Here is a 19,973-nt window from a genome sequence, read left to right as displayed (position 1 = left end):
GTGCATTTTTTTGCATTTTTGTACCATTATTACAGCTTTCTAGTAAATTAATAATATTAATCATAACCATAGGTACAATCAGGGTGGGTTTTTTTAATTAAATGTGCCATACATTAATATATAAGTGTTCATTTTGCTGGGAATTAAGCTCCTTGCTATTCTCTTCCTTGCTTTTATATGCCTGGACTTTGTAAGAGTATTTGCAAATGGATATAATTTGGAAGTAGCTTTTCACATTTCATTTTGTAGCTAGTTGTTAAAAGACAAAAAAATAAAACCCTACAATAAAACCATATTAAAAATTTACTGTGGCTTCCTGTGGCAAGAGTTTAATTCCAATACCAGCCAAATTATTTAAGTCTTTCTTACTACCTGCTACATTAAGTGAAATTTTTAAGTCTCAGAATTAACATGTTAAGGGTTCTTTTACTTTCATAAAAAGCAAACTGTTTTGTAGGTAGCCTATAGTATGAAGCCTATAGGATATTTAGCACTAACTGCAAATGTATCACACTGCTTTGCATTTTAATCTCTTTTTGTTTTGTTTTATAAAATGGCCCATGAGGCACTCTAGGCATAAAGGAATACCATGATGAGAAATAAACCTACTGGCTGCCCCTTCCACCATTCAGGTTTGAATTTTTCCGTCCCTGAAAGCGAGAAATGCTTGTTCAAGTCTACATCATACATGTTGTTATCAATAATACCATGAGATTCTGGATACAATCCCTGCAAAATGAAAATAAACAACAATAAAAAAGATTAATCTTGAAATCAAATGGAGCCTAAATTATGTTACACTGCACATTATTGCAGTGTTGCAATTATTTTTAGGGCTGTTTTATCAGAGAAACAGAACACACTTCCCTAACTCACACAGATCATCAGATTTCCTGCCAATGAATTCAGCGTGCCTCTCAAGTTTCCTTGAGTTTCCCTATTTTCTCCCCAGCCTAATTAAAACTTGATGTGCTATAGATTAAGTACCATATGCGTCATGTGTCTATATATCCCCTGCCAAACCCATCTTAACACACACGATCATCTGTGTCTTCACCCATACTCGCTTATATCCAATTAGACTGACAAGGATCAGGAATAACCAGTTCACAGGCCAGAATCAGATAGCATACATATATAGCCACATAGATCATGCCTGTACCTACTACCTCAGCATCTCTCTCTATCGGTCCTATAGCTTGAGTTCCCATATCCCACAAAATTATTAGTCAATTCCTTGGCACCACAAAATCCTTTCTATATCATCCAGATAACGAAAAGGAAAACCAGCAAATTCTCACTTACTGTGACAATAGTATAGTGGTTTGGAAAGGTTTTTGTGGGGTAAACAGCTCTCATGTATTTTGAATGTGTGCCACATGTTTCTGCAACAGATCACGGAATTAATATAAATTTGCTTATAATTTTTTAAAATTGAAAACTAACAGTCCTAAAAACAAGAAAAAAGAAAGTCACCACAGTCAGTTGCTGTGGTTGTAGAGGGGAAATGTGACTCTAAATTAAGACACATATATTCTGGTGTCTCCTTGTGAGCTAATCTCACTGTCCCATTGCAGTCAATGGACTCTGGACACTCAACTCAGCTCCCCAAAGCCGAGACACCTAGGGCCATTTGCGACATCTTTAATGATCCTGCCTGGCCTTCAGCTGCTGCTCCTACATCATGTCTGCCAACCCAAATGGGTGTCTCAGATACTTCAGAGACCAAAAATGGCACTGAACATATACGCTTATGCGATGAGACTGAAGCCTCAGGTCAGCCCAGGCAAGATATTCTGCTGAGCTGTCTGGTGATGAGATGCACAGTAAGGACGCAGTTGCCTAAGCACTGATTTGTGATTTTCTTATTGCTGAGCAACACATATGCATGACAGCAGCAAAAGGGACTGCACAGGTTGCATGCAGACTTTTAAAGAAAATAGTCAAAGCACTTTTGGTAACTTACTGAGTTTTTCAATATTTGGCAGCAGAGAACTCCAAGTTTGCAAGTATTCTGCTCTAAACCCATCCATTGAAAAAAGGATAAGTGGTGGCAGGTCAAACCTATAAGAAAATATGAGTTTGTCATAAAGGAATTCAGAGACTTAGTGACTTGTTAAGACCTTTAACAATATAAATTCTACTTTTAAAAGTAAGATCCAGAATTTCCATATACTTCCCAGAATTAATATCACAGTGTGAGACAAATAGCTCAATTTTGAGACCAAATACACAATCATCTTGAAAAAAAAACCCAAAACATTGGAGGAATAAAATACAAGCTACTCAGAATATATAGAACCTAGAAAAAGAAATTGGGTTTTGCTAATCTTTTAATTACAAATATTTAATTACAAATGCAAATAAATACAAATGCTGCAGACTAGCATCCAAATAGAAACCCAGAGTATAGAGCAGCCAAAGTACCTCTGTACATAGTAATGGGTTGAATTCTGTCTCTTGTCTCCTAATGCATCTTAAAAAATCTTTCAGGGCAGCTGCACAAGTACTGTAGAAATACATCAGTCATGCAGCAAGCAGTTAGGGTCAATTGGCCTCAATGCTGGGAAACGCAATCTCTTTGCAATGCTGGGTTTGTGCTAACCCCTTACCTTACCACATTTCCTTTGTGGAAATCACTAAGCAGTCCATGTTCTTTGTGGATTATATCTTTCAGGTTTCCCAGCTCTCATGGAGCTGGAGAACATTTCTTTGCCTCAAGGCTCCTAACAAACTGAACTCAAAGCTACAAAAGGAATGCAGCAGCTGCTAACATGCTTAGGGTAAGACTTTATGTAAAAAAGAAAAAAACCCAAGGATAAAAGCCTTAGATCTGAGTTCATACAGTAGGTATGATAAAATAGGCACAAAATGCAGCTGATCACCAGGACAGTGCTTAAATTATTGTAATAAAAATTCAATCTTTTTGTTAACCATCATTATATATTCCACAGTCTCCTTAGAAACATATAAAGAAACATAAAAATGGTAAACATACAATTAAATTAAAAATGTAGTTTGAAGTAAGCTTCACTACACATAGCATCTAAAAAAACCCTCAACTATTTGTAATTTATAGGAATGGTTCACTAAATAAGCCTGGAAAATACTGGGGGAGAAAATGACTGATAAAATGCAGTTACTGATAATTGACTACAAACCATTTTTTGGAGTAATGCTTTGAGTGATAAATATTAAAAAAAAGTTATATATTCTCATCAGGCAGGAATCACTATCCCAGTTTGTTTCCCATTCACAGTGGTCTTTCTAAAACACAGAAGTACACTGGCACCAACAGTTTGTATAAAAACAGTTTGTATAAAACAGCTTCCTGATCTGAATCTGAAATGAAATGGAGCTTTATATAGCAATGCTGTTTACAGCACTTAAAGAAACCCTCCTCCACAAGTTTCCAAGCTTTAGCCTATGAAACCGTTAACCCAGCAAGTTATTTGTTAACCTAAAAAGTGTATTTTTATACCTATGTTGGGAGGCACATGCACGAAACCATGAAGAGGCCACAATACTAAAGGTACTATCGTCATAATTAAACTAAATTGGCAGTAAAATAGATAGAATAAAAGAACAACTTTTAAACTGTGTTTCTGCCTAGCCTCTACCTATGATTCTGCAATACTGCAAAAACAGATAAAAAAAATATATACAGGTGGACATCAGAATTACCATGTTTCAGCGTTTGTAGAAATACAGCTACTTTCATAGCTTCCTTGTTAACACACCTTTCTTCCCATAGATAATTCAAGTAAAAAAGTCCCTGTTACTTAGATAAAGAATTGCAATCACAGATTCTAAGTTATTATATCTTGCATAGGGTGATTTACCTGAATCACCACAGATGAAATACAGTAACATAAAATGGACTATGAACAACTTGTGATATATGAACCTTGAGACAACTAACAATTTTTCCAGGTCTTTGCAAACTGACTTTCAAACTGGATTTGAACTCCTGTACCCTGCCCTAAACTATAAATGATAAACAAAAGTACAACAAAATGACAAAGGTTTTAGAAAGAAAAAACATTGCGAGCCACAAACTGCTTCTATAGAATATTCCTCAGGGCAGGAACCTTATTCTCAGCAAATATGAAAACCTCACGAAGACATGATTCAGGCCACTAGAGTATTTCTGACCATCATAATGATTTTATTTGCTAACAAGACAAAATTATTTTATCCTACCCAGCTGGACACTGAGGAGTTTCAAGTGGTACACATGGTTCTTCCACCCAAGGTATTTCACCTAAAAGGACAAAAGAAAATGCTCAGAGAGCATTAAAAAACTCCACACAAACAACAAAGAAATTTTCCGGTTGATCTTTTTAGAGCTCTTCCTGGTACTTTTTCTGCTTCAATACAGAATTATAGAAATGTAGGGCTAAAGATACCTTTAGAAATCACTTAGTGCAACCTATTAGGCCCTCAAACCTTGAAAGGGCTAGTGCTCACAATTGTAAGTTGAAAGCGAAACATACATACTACACAGACAAGCAAACAAACAAAATGGAGAAGAAATCATTATGAAAGCTTAGGCTAATTTTTTTCTGGTTTTAAATGGGAAACATTTAAATTGTATTCTGTCCACACTGGATTACTGACTTCTTTTTTTTGCAGACACTACTTATACATTTAGAGATGATTGACAGGGCTCCCTTCAACCTTTTCTTTTTCTTTTTTTTCCACAGAGCCCAAACTCCTTCAATCACAATCTTGTTGACTACAGCTTCCAACTTTCAAGCAGTTCTTCCTGTTCTCCTTTGAATATTTGCTACCTGCTTCACAGCTATAGTTATTTATGATAACGTTTGCCCATCTCTTTGGAAGAAATAAGGGAGGTCAATAACAGAAGAAAGAAGGAAAGCAACCAAGAAAGGAAAAAACATAGAGAAAAGAGAAGAAGCGGTGGCTGCTGAAGTTCTCGGCTTATCATGGAAAGCTTCTCTCCCGATAAGCAGCCAAAGGCAGGGATGTACAGTGACCTTAACTAGGTCAGCCCAGTCAATTTAGCACCTAGTCAAACTCCTGACTGCTTTTAGCTTTAATTTTCATTTAGATGACAAATAAAATTTTGCAGGAGTTGCCTTAAATCTCTGCCACCTCACAATATAAAGGAATTCTGATAACAGATATCTGCTTACATCACAGGTATACTCCTCAGGTATCGCTCCTGTAATATGATTTTACTAGTGCTATTCTTTATGTGTTTAGCCAGAGTGTGTATAAAACAATCAGCCACAAAAAAAAATATTCAGAAATAAGTAAAACATAAGAAACCTAATCTGAAAATTAATTTCTAATAAAATGGATGGGAAATTTTAAATAAGGGATGATTACTACAATATGCAATTTGGATTGCAGGAAGTTGGAAGCAGGAATTGTGTCTCCATCTGTTTTTGAAAAAGAAAAAAAAACCGCCACATTGAGTATACTGCTGCCATATCCAAAACATTCTGTCTTTTTTATGAATGACATACATTCACATTTTTCTTCAGAAATCATCTGTTTCACAGTCAAAAATACCAAAAGCTTCACCTCAAAACACCTTCATTTTCCAAAATGTCACTGTAAGACTCTAATCTTGAGAAACAAATGCATCTACCTTTATATTTTCCATGTTTGCCCATCTATTTATGTCACAGGACAACTTATATAAAAATCTTTTTGACTTTTGATTTACCTTTGCAAACGCTGTTGTAGTTTACACAGCAGTCTTTTTTCTGCAAGCAGTCATCGGAACAGGAACAGTAACTTCCAGGTATCCGTGTCTCACCACAACGGAAGTTAGTGCACTTCCACGATCGGGCTGAAAATTGGAAGAAAAAGATTGTGATTTGGTTCACAGAACCTTACCTAAACTCCTTTGTGTGAAAATCCCCCAAACAGGTAAAGAAAAACGAAAAAAAGAGGTTTTGTTAAACTATAGTTTACATGTCCCGCTTGAGCTGTTTTAGTTTTATCTGAAAGTAAGACTCAAGATTTCGTTCAACACATAAAGCCTACTTCAGCAGCCATTGAATGCTAACACAAAGTCATAGAACAATTTATTTTACAAAGGTGTCCTGGAAGTCACCCTCTTCGATACCTTTCACCCTCACAGGAAGATCTAAAAAAAGCCAATCAAACTCACATTTCTCCTACAGAAGAGAAAGAGAAGGAAACACATCTTTTTCCTGTTCTTGTACGCGATTCCCAGCAGACAGAAAAAAAAAAAAAAGAGATGTAAAGGCTGAAGTGGGCATAAAAAAGCGATAAGGATGAAGAAACATCTGCCAGGAGTGCAGAGGGAGTAACCAGAGAGGAGTCTGGCCTCGATGCAGAGCTAGGACGGTCCCCTGGAAGACTCCTCTGACCCTGGGCCCCCACTGAGCACTGTGTGAGGCTGAGAGTGGACCCGGCCGGGAAACACCCATTCATTTCCAAAAGTGCAAGGGGGGCCAGCACAGAGGCATCGTTTCAGGGCAGCAGTCAGAGATAATCTGCGATTTCCGCTCACGCTCATCCACAGCTTTATCTGGGCCAGGAAATATGCACTGCAAATGTTTTGGTTATCTGCAGGGGACAAAAATACGGGGATCTGACTTCAGAAAGACTCAGGAAGATTTCATGTGCTGCCAGGTCACTCCAGCCATCTGAGTGCAGAAGCAGCTCGACACCGTCACATCCTTCCCTCCCTGAGGGAATGTGACAGAACTTTGGTATATCTATGTGAATACGAGAATTTATCCTTTTCCCTTTACTACCACACAAAAAAAACCAAAGCCAAAATTAAATGGAAACCGGTGAGCGTTGCCTGTGAAGGAACATACTTGGCTCCACGCAAGTGTCCTCGTAGTCCCAGCAGCAATCCTGACGCTCCTTGCAGCCGCTGTCGCACCGGCAGCCGGGCACCTCGCTCCCGCGGGGCTCATTGCACTTGTGCCTGCAGCTGACTGTAGGGAGAAGGCAGAGGGTCTGAGTGCTCGGGTAACCCTGTCCCAGACTGGGTGGTTAAATGGACCACGGACCCGGGCTGTGGGGAGAATTGTGCGGAATAATTTCCCAAATCCATTTCCCTGAGTCATTTTCCAATGCGGTCTCTAGCACAGGGGTCAGCAAGGCGAAACGAAAGCTGTAGGAAGTCCTCTGGATGTTGAAGGTCCTGGTGACTGTTTGGGACGTGCTTACCCAGATCCTGTGGCAGGGCTGTTTCTGCTGCAGGTCTTCCCAGGACCAGTGGCACAGGAGGCACTGCCTGGGTGTTCCGCCATCCTAGCACGAGGAGGGGGAAACTGGCCTCTCCCCTGCTCAGTTTTGGGTCTGGGATGTGAGAGGAAGAGTGACTTCCATGTTGGACATTCCCTAATGTACCTGCCAGGGAGCTGCATGGGATGGGGGCTCCCTCAGGGCTGATCACCCATAGCCATGGGGGCTCCCCGGGGGTGGCTGGACACAGCCTGGCAGCCAGGGTCTGTCCCACCACCTCAGCCAGGAGAGGGGCAGCCAGGGGACACCAGGGTAGCCCCACCTCAGGCACTGGGCACCTCCCTGGGGACAGGGACAGGCCAAAGACAGACAGTTGGCCTGTGGGTGGCCCTGGCTCAATGGGACACATGGCCAGGCAGGGGCGGGCGGGAGGGAGAGCGCAAAGACAGACAGTTGGCCTGTGGGTGGCCCTGGCTCAGTGGGACACATGGCCAGGCAGGGCAGGGCTGTGGAGAGCTGGAGACCAGCCCTGCTGTGGTGTCACTGGGGCACGGGCTGATGGCTCTGGGGGCCTGAAATGGGGTCCTGGGCTGTGGGCAGGTTGTGGGCATCCCTGGGGAGCTGGGCAGAGTCCATAAGGCTCATTAGTGCACTCAGGATTCTGACCATACCTCTCCCACTTAATCGTTACAACGTCCCTTAAAAATCTGCAGGTTTGGTTGTTTTGATTAAAAGAAAGAAAAGGGTTCAAATGACGGGCCTCATGTTGGAAATGGATACATGCAGTTCCTCACTACTGACACCTTCATGCAAGGAGAAGGGAGAGCTCTGGCTCTCCTAAGGACACCTCAGGACACCCGAGGACAACCCTAAATCTCCAAACATCACCCACAGCTCCACACTAGCCAGGACAAGCCTTATGTCCACGTTCTCTGTACTGCAGAAACACTGAACCACTCTTAAGCACGCACATCTCCAGCCCTCTTGTCCACTCGCACTGTTAGACAGGAATAGGTATAACTACTCAGATTTGCTGGTGCAATTCTATTATAGTTGCCAAGAAGTTCATGCTTTTGCAGGGTGCATCGCCTACAAAGTTCAGGCTTTAATACCCACTGTGTAGAAACCACATAGAGCTAAAATAATTTTTTGTAAGCTAGCCAGCTTGTTTCACATGTATAAAGTTCAATATCGTACCTTGTGCTTTAAGTACTTACATCAACAATTATTGTTCAAGGCAGGAAAGCTTTGGAAATAATTAGAATAACAAACAATATATGTAACGAGCATAAATGGATCTGTCAAAAGTAGAGATGGAAAGAAGTAATTGAGGGTTAAGTGTTTCATGACTGAAGTCTGTTCTGTCAAGAAAGACCTATGATTTTCCAAAAATTTATATAAATATATGCAAACAGTTTTTCTGTGCTTTTTTGGCTGAAGTTTAGAGTATTTCATTTAATTTTTCCTCTATCCATTGGCTTTTGAACAACTCAAAGTTGTTCAGATGGTCTACCTGATTTAAAATTATATAGGATATAGCATGGTGAGCCTAAGTCAGAAACAATACAAACCTTTTCCTCTGTCTATAATGGAACTGTTCATACCCTTCTTATTTCTTTCCAATGTTTAGATAAATGTGCAAAGGCAGGAATTTAGTATTTCATTAACTTTTATCTTGAACAGTACCTACAATTATAGGAGCTATAAGGAAGTTTACCTTGAGTATGTAAACAGAATCAATTGTACTATCATCAAATGCAAATTATGTACTAATTTTTAAACAAACAGAATGACAGGTCCTTCTGACTCAGTTCCAGGCCCCTTCTCCCAAGACCACAAGTCTCCAGCACCCATCTCGACCGTGACTCTCTTTGTTCCTGAACAGCAACACTCTTCCCCACTGCCGTCATAGCAAATGCAACTGCACAAAGGTGCGTGTCATTGAGGGCTGAGGTTTCCCCTCCCACTCCGCAGTGTAATACTGTGTATTCCTAATTCATCTTTCCCAGGTAGGTCTGGTTATCAAAGTAGCAAATAATCAGTCCCTATTTAGGGTTGCTCTGTAACACCTGCAGTCAGAGGCACCAAAATGCTTACATGTGACTTAGTGCCATCTGTCACTTACTACAACTATGACCAAGTTCCTCAGGTAAATGTCAGTGAAGACTAAAGCTCTGGGTATCTACATATTTTAGACAGAAAGTTTTTGCTAGGCCCATAGTATTGAAAGATGTCAGAAGGAGCTGAGACTTGATGAATAAGCAGGTAAACAAGTTCAGTATGTGTCAATTAGGAATGAGACAGAGACTGTGCTTTTTTGAACTCCTCCGGTATGAGATTACTATTGTTTTGATTCTAAAGGAAGTGTTTTATTTAATTCACTGTGTGTTGTGTTTGTTCTCATCCAGCTTGACCTCCTGACATCAAAATGCTACTTTGTTTTTCTGTCTAAAAAATAACATTCCACCAAATCAAAGCATTATCCCCTTTTTATGATAGCTTTACAGAAACTGAAGTTTTCAGAGAAAATTCATAATGAGTTTTAACATTAGCCACCTGAACTATGCCAAATGTACCCAAAGCATGAGTCCTGAAGACAGTCCAATGAGATCTCTTCTACAAAACATATTGCCTGAATAATTGCAAGGTATTATATGCAATAAGATAACTCCTATCTCAAATTTCCTAGAAGTATTATTATAATAAAATGTCCAAACCTGTTGTGAACTAGGTTTAACACTTCTGGAAAGAGAAGCCATGCACTTAGTGGTTTAGGATAGGTTTTTCAAGTACAGATTGTGAGTATACATTTTTTATACAATCCAACTTGAAAAATGCAAGAACTTTATTTTCACGGGTGGTAAGTTTTCACAGAGAATTTACATTACGCTATAAAAGAGCCTCTGCTGAAGGCCTTTACCAGATCTAGCTTCAACAGTAATTATCCTGAAAGTATTGTAAACATACCTTGCTGCTGGTCTCCACGGTTCAGTCCTAGTCCTAAACCTAATCCCAGGGATACAACCACCAAAGCACAGAGAAGAACCTGTCACACAGACACATGAAAAGTAAAGTTCACAATTATGATAAACTGCAAGGTTTATTAGACATTAACAGTGTGATTATTATTTCTAGGAGCGTATGATTTCTTGTGAACTAATGGTATCTGTAAACAAGAACGATAATCTTGTGAACTGCTTACAAGCCAACACCTTAATACCACACTTTTAACCTATGGCCAGCCCCATGTTGTACCTGGGGAAGTCTTTGCTGGGGAACAGATAGTAGGAAGTAATCAACATATTTACCTGATTTGCAAATTCTCTGTGTAAAGAGAAGGAAATTGCTTTTATTTGGCTTTTGTGTTTTTCTGAAATGCTCACAGAAAGAAATCCGTAAGAAAAGCAGCTGGATTGAGACTACAAGTGTCAAATTTTCATCCCTGTCCCAGTTTCTCGTAATAAGTCACCCCGTTAGAGAGGTTGGAGGAAACTGGAAAGACAAAAACAGTCCAAGGAAACCTCATAACAGAAAGCAGCACAACATTTGGGAGACTGAGGAAGAGCTGAGGAGGCCTCTATCAGCTCAACAGACAGGCAATTATAAGGAGCTGAGAAAAACTGTATGTGTGGGTAGGGTATAATCAAATGCACATATGCTGTCCTGTTACTTTTTACCTATCTCTGCTCACAAACGCCCTGTGCTCTTTGTTACAGCCTGTCCTGCCTTGCAGGTGCTGGGCACAAGCGTGGCAGCAGGGAGGGCTGCTTGGTTCTCAGGCATGGGGGTACAATTTGGCCATGGCGCAGCTCCACACTGGGACAGTCTAAGCACACGTTACTCCTTCTCATAGACCAGGAAGATCCAGGTATGCAAGCCTGGAATATCACACGCTCCAACTAGCCCTCTAACAGGAACAGGAACAACCAGGAAACCAAACTGTGTGTCTGGCAGAGCACGCACCTCTTCCTCTGGACTGATACAGTTGGAGGGGCTCGTTCCATACCCCACATTTTCTCCTCCTGCTGCTATGGTACCTGCAACTGTGCTCAGAATTTCCTGTTTCCCCCTCGCTGCCCGCCCTCCCCAGCTTCATGTCACTGATTTTTTTCCCAAGCAACATCAAACACCAGCAACGCCAAAGTTACTTCCTTCACACTTACTCTCTCCCATCTTTACTTTCTTCCTGTTGCTTACTCCCTGGTCTTCGTACAGGAGAAATATCCCAAAAGTAGGAATGGAAATGGAATTGGTGAGAGAACCGGGTAAGAGAGACAGATGGGATAACCATGTTTGGAAAGATTGCCCAAAGTGGCAGAAATGCCGAAGTCTCTTGAAGAGAGACTCCAGGTGTGAAGGTAGCATTTTAATTCTACATCCAGTCAGCAAGGACTGAGAATCCGGGTGTGCGTTTGGGCTAGAACAGTGGCCACTCTTTCTGGGCAGGGAGGATAACACTGCCAGGGTAACCTAGCAGGTCTTGTTTCCCTGAGTAGAGATCAGCCCAATCACCAGGGCATGCACTGTTCACCTTAAAGTTCACTATGGTTTTACCCCCCATTTTCATTACAACTCACATTTGTAATTGAAATAAACAGGTGATACTAAATTCAAAGTACAGCTATTACAGCAGCAAACATAAAAAAGTTGTTCCAAACACATATGCTCTGTTCTCAGGAGGATTTATTAGACAGTGTGACTGCTATTTGTGAGCACACAATTCTCTGCCTAAGCTTTCAGGAAAAAGTGGCCAAGGAAGTACTGCATACATATAGTTTATCAAGAACATAGATAAATTGTGCAGTATATTAACAGTTTACAACTCCAATATGTAGATTTTGGGTTTTTTTCATAGATGCAGGCGTTTGAAAACTAATGCATTTGGAAGAATAAATACATTTTAGGATACTTAAATTTTTCACTTTACTCTTCTAAGTACCTCATGAAAGTATAATTTACTTTTCTTCACAGTTAGGTATTATTCCCACATTGTTTCTCACGATTCATTGCTTTTACTGAAAACTTAAGGAAAAAATGTCTGTTATTTTATCTTCTTTTTTTTTTTCTCAATTTCCCTCATATTTTATGCAATCTTTGCACAATGCAGCATTAAATAGGAAGTTATACTATGTGAATTGTTCTGATGACATAGAACTGAAGAGTATCATAACTTGACTCTCTTTTTCATAGGTCTGTTTTCAAAAGTTTTGAGTTTTTTCAAAATCACTACCTGCCATTTTCTCTAAGTTCCAATTTACAGATGCAAGAGCCTGTGCAAACATATACGCATACAGATACATATATTCACACATTAACGTTTCCTTTGTGGTCACAAGCAGGAGCTTAAAACTGTGTGTTGGCTACAACAGAAGATTTAAAATACACAACAAAACCCCTACACATTATTATTTACAAGGCAGCCACAAGACTCTTAAAGCCCTGGTCATTAAAGTTTTTTTGATATTTGAGATGTGGGACTGACAATACTGTACGAAACGGTTCATTAGTTTTTTCCCATGCTTTGCTTCCTGAGTGTTTTTCACCAATGCCTTGCCTACACATTCTGTTTTGTTAATGACAAATCCAAAGATAAAAAAGTAAGCAAAAAGGAACTGTGGCTGCTTTGGCCACAAACACATTTGTTTTAATCAAATGTATAAAATCAAGTACTGAAGCAATGTCTTTGCTGTGCAAAAGAACTGTCAGGTTACCGTAGTAAAACAAAAAGTGCAATTAACTGCCAGAAAAAAAAACAAGTTTGCTTGATAAGTACCAGAAGAACTTTAGAAATCTTCCAGTGAAAGTCGTGCATTCATTCTGTAAAACTTTAAGCACCAGTTACCAAACTACCCTGAGTGATTATATTAATACAATGAAACTTCTAAAAATTCTGCAAATCTGAGAATTGTTAAACCAGCAGCCCTGAAGAGCAGCACCTACTTACAGCACAGATGACTTTGTATTTCAGGAGGGTTTTTTTCTTCACGTACTTTGTTGGTTTTAAAGACACTTCACTCAAATATCTGCTTTGATGACTGAAGTCAGCATCCCGAAGCTCCATTTTGCTGAGATCTGCCTCTCGGCTGTCCGTTCTGTGATCCTCAGCCTCCCCGACTGAGTCAGCTGCAACTAAGACGCTACTCCTGCTTCAAGGGTGTATGTACTTTGTTCATAAGGTTTTTATGAGATCCTAGCTTTTGCATCAGTGATAGGTTTGCGGGAAGCCAAAGTAAGCAGGAAAGTGACTCTGAAAGGTCAAAGGCTGAAAAGCATTATCTGCGTACAGAGAACCTGTCACATTTCAAGATAAGGACAGCATTAGGTAAACTCTTAACTGGTGATTGGGAGTTAAATGTTGCTAAGCAATAAAATGCACAAATGACACAAATTCAAGTACTCAAGTATTCGGTTAAAAGCATGCCATCCAGAGTATTTGTTATATTCAAATAAAGTGTTAAATATATTTAGTGAAATCAATATGAAAGTAGACAGCTTCTTAACTCCTGCTCTGTGTCACACCTATGTTTTCAGATCCCTTCCCTTATTTAACACCAGCGGATTCTACCAGTTTAGTTTCAATCTGTCTTCATCACATATTTTTTCAGCTTGTTACATGTTTTTTCAGTAGTGATAGATGTACTCATTAAAAACAAATGGTAAGCCAAATCAAATTCAATAAAAAAAATAAAAAATTAAAAAGGTTTTCTTTAAGTACAATTTGAATGCTATTTATTTTTTCAGTTTGGTGGTTAACGGAAGGTTTATTTGTTATCAAAATATACCTTCAATGCCTATTAAGGCTATGCAAGTGTAACTGTTCAAATGTTGATCTGATTCTAAAGTTGAGCACTGCATAAGCTGTAAATTATAATAAATAAATTTATAATATTTGTAATTATAAAAACAAATCCAAAACATAATACTATATGAGCTGCTATGAAGAAAATTAACTCCATTGCAGCCCAAACCAGTACAATCTCTACCCCTTATTGTATACCATTTGTGTCATGCTCAGGTCCCACATTATCCAATACATCCCCATTAATCACCCCCCTCCCCAACCATCCTTTGATATATACACAGATCTCATTCCCTTAGTCTATGGGCCACTCTTGTAAAATGTCCTCAAAATGTTTACTGAGTTCGCTTCTTCCACGACCTGGGTTCGATCTGTTACGGTGGTTGCTCAGGACAGGAAAGGCAGCGTGTTTTCTGGAGTTATTCACTGCCAAAACCTGTTCAGGTTGGGTCACACTTGCAGGGCATCTTGTGAGGCTTGTCCCCTGTTCATATGGTTCCTGCCACAGTACTTCGCATCACAAGCAACCCAAACAATGGGGTACAACAATTTAAAGTTATATCCATTGTAATCTCCATGCCTGGTCCCTTTGAACCAGGCTATAAGGTTTAATACTGCGATGAACTCTGCCCCTTGCCCATGCTCCGGCACGGACTCATCCATAGGCTGCAGTCCTTCAGGGGAATACCTGCTCCAGTGTGGCCCTATCCACAGCCCCAGGTGGTCCAGCATGGAGTTACTCACAGGTCACAGTCCCTTCAACTGGAGTTCCGGCTGTAGTTACAGCATGCCTACTACAGCAGTACAGGAACAGCAGCAACGCCCTGGCCGTACGCCAGCCCAGGCACGCGGCCAGTGCTCTTATCGTAATGTTCCCAGGCACAGCAAAGTACGATGATAAGCAGTACAGCAAATAGCAGCCACTAACAATCATCACGCTCTAATATACAGCAAAGCAAGTGAGTCCCACGGCAACTGCAGGAGCTTCCCAATTAATAGCTAAACAGCTGTAACAGCTATAAATCCCGTCTAGCACGTTCCAATCAAATCTGTCATTATCTCGAACCCCTCTGGCCCCGCACTGGGTACCACAAAGCACTGTTGTGGGTTAACCTCAGCCCAGCCCCACGCAGCCCCTCGCTCACTCCCCCCCAGATTGGGTTGAGTTAAAGACAGTTTTATAAGTAAAGCAAAGCTGCGTGCGCAAGCAAAGCAAAATCAGGAAATCATTCACTCCTTCCCATCGGCAGGCAGGGGTTCGGCCACTTCCCGGAAGGCAGGGCTCCATCACACCTAACAGTTACTTGGGAAGACAAATGCCTTACCTCCGGCTGTCTCCCCTTCCTCCTTTCTTCACGCAAGGCTGTATTGCTGAGCACAGCGTCATATGGTGTGGGGTCAGCTGTCCCAGCTGTGCCCCCTCCCAACCTCTCGTGCAACCCCAGACTACTCGCACAGAAAGCCTTGAGGCTGCGTAAGCACTGCTCAGCAAGAGCTAAACCAGAGAGCTGTTATCAACGCTGTTTTCAGCACAAATGCCAAACACAGCACCATATCAGCTACTATGAAGAAAATTAACTCCATCCCAGGCAAAACCTATATATAAATTTACAGAGGTAGCAAATTCGACCCTTGAGACTGTGAATCCTCAGTGTAGGCACCCAGGGTGAATTTCTGCTCCTATTGATATCAAAGGAAATAATTTAGCAAATGGAACAAGATGTGATCTTACATATTTGATTTTGCTACTTTTACCTAATCATTGCTCTAATCTCACAAACATTACTGCCCACACAATGAATTTATATGACATTTCTCACTGACAAAATAAGAATATAAAACCTCATGAACATTGACCAAGAACCCAGGCTTTTCTGTTTAAAGATTGAGTCTCACACATTTAAAAATACTTTTTTTCATTCCTACCAAAAGACAATTCACATAAAAAGAGCAATCCACATGATCAATACTTTAGAGTAAAGAAAACAACAGGGAAGAAGGAAATAATTATCAGTTAAAATTAATATAATTATTATTTATATATTTATTATTATTATTATTATTTATATATATTCTAATAATTATCAGTAACTATTCTGTTCTCAGTTACTGAATTGCAAATTTAAGTGACCATGCTGCGTATAGTCCGCCACTATACAAACACAGGGCTAGGGCACAAACAAACCCATTCCCCTATAGTCAAATTGCAGTCCTCAGTTCATCTGGCACTTCCAGAAACAGGAAGATGGTTTTGAAAAACATAAGCAGGACATCTCTGCCATATACATGTTAACAAGCACCCTGGGGAAATAGAGAAAGACACTTTTGAATAGCCTTGTGTTGTAGCCACTTTCAATTCTCACTACAATTCCTGTTGTTTTAAGCTACTAGTATAAAGCAGATGAAAGACCTCCAAGGCCATCAAGAACTAGACAGGCCTTACATATCACCAATTAAAAGACAGCTTTTTACTCATTTGTCATCCATCTTCTAAAATGAATAGCACTCGCTTAGGAAAAAAAAAAAAACAAAGCTTAACCATTTCTCTCATAAATGTTTATCATCTGACATCAATGACAAATGTTCATTTTGTTGAAGGTTTTTTTGCCAGAGTAACATGACATTTAGAGTCATTTTGAAAAGTGTGTTTCCTTGTCTCTGGATGAAGAGGGTCATTTCTTCCTCATGCAAATGCGGCTTTTCTTCCTTGTTTGGTGAGGCTTGCGGCTCTGTGTTACCTAATACACTGAGTCTGACAGGACTTAGTGTCTTGGCAGAGACACCTGGGTGCAATCCCAGCACATAAGATCTGTACTGTTGCTCCTTTTGGACATTCGGTTCCCTTAGGCACAGCAGGATGACCATCGCGTAGGTCTGACCTGCTGTGGCACCCTGGCCCTCAGCTCCACCCCAATGACCAGATTCTCTGCCAAAGGAAGGATCATAGGTAGTTCAGTTTTGTTAAAATGAGATGTGGTTAGATGAGGGCTTAATTTAGGAGACAAATCATTGTTGGGGCCTCTTTGGGGGTTCTAGGCTATCACATAGTCCAGTTTTAAAACTCAAAATTGGGTTGGGTATAGTATTTGGGCCAAGTTGTGGACCAGGACTTGAGTTAAGGTTAGACCAAATCTGTCTAATAAAGGTAACCAGTTAGATTTGGGCTGGCATGGTAAGTACAATTTAGAATCAGTGTTGGTTAATGACCTAAAATCAAGATAAAGGTGCATTAGGCAAAAAGTCATAGACAGATTGTGGCTTGGTACATATTAAGTTTGGATCAAGGTCTGGAGCCCAAGGCATGGTTAGGAATGGTTGTTAGCCTATGAGTGTGACCAAGCACCCAAGCAGATAAAAGTAAGAATAGTAAACTGGATGTTTAAGATAAGGATAAGATATAATGATGAGTAAAACAACCTCTTCAGGGCTCCACTTCCAGTCCCATTATGGGTCACTACGGCAATGGATTAGGAGCTTGGCATAGAATTAGAGTAGATACCAACACCAAGCTGGTCTGCCCAGGGTGTGCAAGTACTGACACAAGATGTTGATGGGACATCAAAGGGCATGCCAGATTGTACTGCAATACACTTTAAATAAGCACACAGCGAAGAATATAATGAATATTTCTTACAGAAGAAATAGCTTTGTGTTAAGACTGAGGGCAACACAATTATCAGAGTGTTGTGATTCAAACCCAGCCAGCAACCAGGACTATGCAGGTGTTAACTCACTGTCCCCTCAGTGGAATGGGGAGAGAACCTGAAGAGTAAAAGTGAGAAAACTTGTGGGTTGAGATGAAGACAGTTTAATAAGTAAAGCAAAAGTCGTGCACATAAGCAAAGCAAAATCAGGAATTCATTCACTACGTGCCATCAGCAGGCAGGTGTTTAGCCATCTTCAGGAGAGCAGGGCTCCATCAGTGTAATGGTTACTTGGGAAGACAAACGCCATCAATCTGAACATGTCCCCCTTCCTTCTTCTTCCCCCAGTTTTATATGCTGAGCATGACATCATATGGTATGGAATATCCCTTTGGTCAGTTGGGGTCAACTGTCCCAGCTGTGTCATCTCCCACCTTTTTGTGCCATCCCAGCCTACTTGCTGGCAGGGCAGTGTGAGAAGCAGAAAAGGCCTTGACTGCTCAGCAACAGCCAAAACCATCAGTTGGCTATCAATACTCTCATCCCAAATCCAAACCACAGCCCCACACCAGCTGCTAGCCAGACTGTTAACTCCATCCCAGCTGAAACCATGACAAAGAGCAACACCAGCAAGTACAAATGGACCTTCCCCTACATTATAACCTCTCTATTTCCAATGTTCATTCATTATGTGTTTATGCAGGTAAATAATATACAGGTAAGCATTATTTGTTTCCCAACCAGGAATTTCCCATTACTGATGTGAGAAACACGCTCACTGTATTGAATTTTAGTCAGGGGCAAATTCGGTGGAGCAAAGAACATTTATTACAGCGCTGGCAGTCACACAGGGGACTTCTCCTCCTGTGGCTCGTTTTTCCTTTACGAATGCTTGTTTTTATTTTGTATTCCTTATACTTACTCATGTTTCTTCTTCGAAAATACTTTACATAATCAAGGAGTTCTTGGAATGCAACCCACCCCCCAATTACATAGTCAATGAGTTTTAGAATGCAACCCACCCCCGAACATGCCCCCTCCCTTCTAGCAGTGCAGGCGCTCTGCTTCCTCAGGGGTCTTCCTGGTGGTTGTCGGAGGGAGGCTCAATGCCTTTATCACCATATCCTTCTCCTGGCTTCTTTATTCTTTACACTTCTGTGGTCATCTTAGCTAACTACACCACCCTTTGTTTTGCAACGATTCGGTGCTTTCAACTGTTGCTTTCATCTGATATCCTAACACTATCCCTTTTCCAAACGCATAGCAAGCACATACCTATCTTAGCTGAAGACATAGCAAGCACATATCTATTAACTGCATAGCAAGCACACACCCATCTTAGCTGAAGCCATAGCAAGCACACATCCATTTTAGCTGAAGCAAAATTCTTTTGCTAAATTACTTATTACACTGACAAGCATGGACTGACTTCAGTCACGGGCACTACTGCCTCTTGGCTACAGCACGTGTCTCTGCCAGCTGTGCACGTGCTGGTGCCCCGTGTATCACCACTCCCTGGGGTAGTTTTTAAATTTATTTACATTTCTCATTGCTTATGTTATCTATTATTCTAGGCTTGTTTACACAAAAGCTGTTTATGTTTACAAGAAATAATCCTCTATCCAATTTCACATGAGCTTCTCCCCTATGGGTACACCCTGTTGTCGTCCAAGCCTGGAAATGTTAATTTCTGGCTGCTCTGAAGCCTTCATCTATCAGCTGGAATTTGGGACGATCAGCTTTATTTTTCTGCTGCAGATGTTAAGTTTGTACCTAGTCACCAGCACTGCTTGAATTTAGGTTCAGTGCTGTTCCAGGAAACTACGTGGCCAAACAGCCACAGACAGCTCAGAAAATGCAGTGTCAATGGCAGAGGCCCACAAAACTTTTAACACTGACTTGATTGGGCATTTTACATTTATTTTTGATCTACAAACCACTGCAGATGTATAATGTATCCTCAGGTGTTTTCAGATACATGCATTTTCAGTTTGTTCTAACTTTATGACTTTTTATGGGAATTAATAATTCTAACTTTATAGTAATTGCAGCAAAGTAGTGTCCCATAAGAATGTAAGGAATTATGAAGTCCTTTACATATAAGAACCTTACTTATAGGAACCAGCACACGTCCTTTGCCGAATTATTCTAAGAACAGATTATTCAAAAAAAAAAACCCAAGCAAACATTTTCGTAAAGAAACAACTCCCAGTTTTCCATGGCACCTGCTCCATGGCACCCCCTCCGCCCTCAGTTCCCGCTTTCCCACCCCGTGGGCAGCGCTCCCGGGCGGGCACTGGCGGGCAGCGGGGCAGGGGCCGGGGCAG

At 40.7% G+C, this 19,973-nt stretch overlaps 1 protein-coding gene across 1 annotated transcript in view; it reads right to left on the bottom strand.

Annotated features, from left to right (window-relative positions):
- The window catches only part of ENPP3 (ectonucleotide pyrophosphatase/phosphodiesterase 3), a 39,362-nt gene extending 26,098 nt beyond the window's left edge, over window positions 1-13,264 (bottom strand). The window contains exons 1-8 of the mRNA XM_009880196.1: window positions 13,148-13,264; window positions 10,171-10,249; window positions 6,828-6,950; window positions 5,699-5,824; window positions 4,204-4,264; window positions 1,967-2,064; window positions 1,306-1,385; window positions 610-729 (exon numbers count right to left, since the gene is read on the bottom strand). Coding sequence (XP_009878498.1) covers window positions 610-729; window positions 1,306-1,385; window positions 1,967-2,064; window positions 4,204-4,264; window positions 5,699-5,824; window positions 6,828-6,950; window positions 10,171-10,249; window positions 13,148-13,264 — 804 coding nt within the window. The remainder of the gene's footprint in view (window positions 1-609; window positions 730-1,305; window positions 1,386-1,966; window positions 2,065-4,203; window positions 4,265-5,698; window positions 5,825-6,827; window positions 6,951-10,170; window positions 10,250-13,147) is intronic.
- Window positions 13,265-19,973: the final 6,709 nt, after the last annotated feature.

Source organism: Charadrius vociferus, unplaced genomic scaffold, assembly GCF_000708025.1.
Source record: "Charadrius vociferus isolate BGI_N301 unplaced genomic scaffold, ASM70802v2 scaffold82, whole genome shotgun sequence".
NCBI classification, from domain to species: Eukaryota; Metazoa; Chordata; class Aves; order Charadriiformes; family Charadriidae; genus Charadrius; species Charadrius vociferus.
Note: the sequence above shows the minus strand (reverse complement) of the source record. Positions and strands in the feature narration are given on the sequence as shown.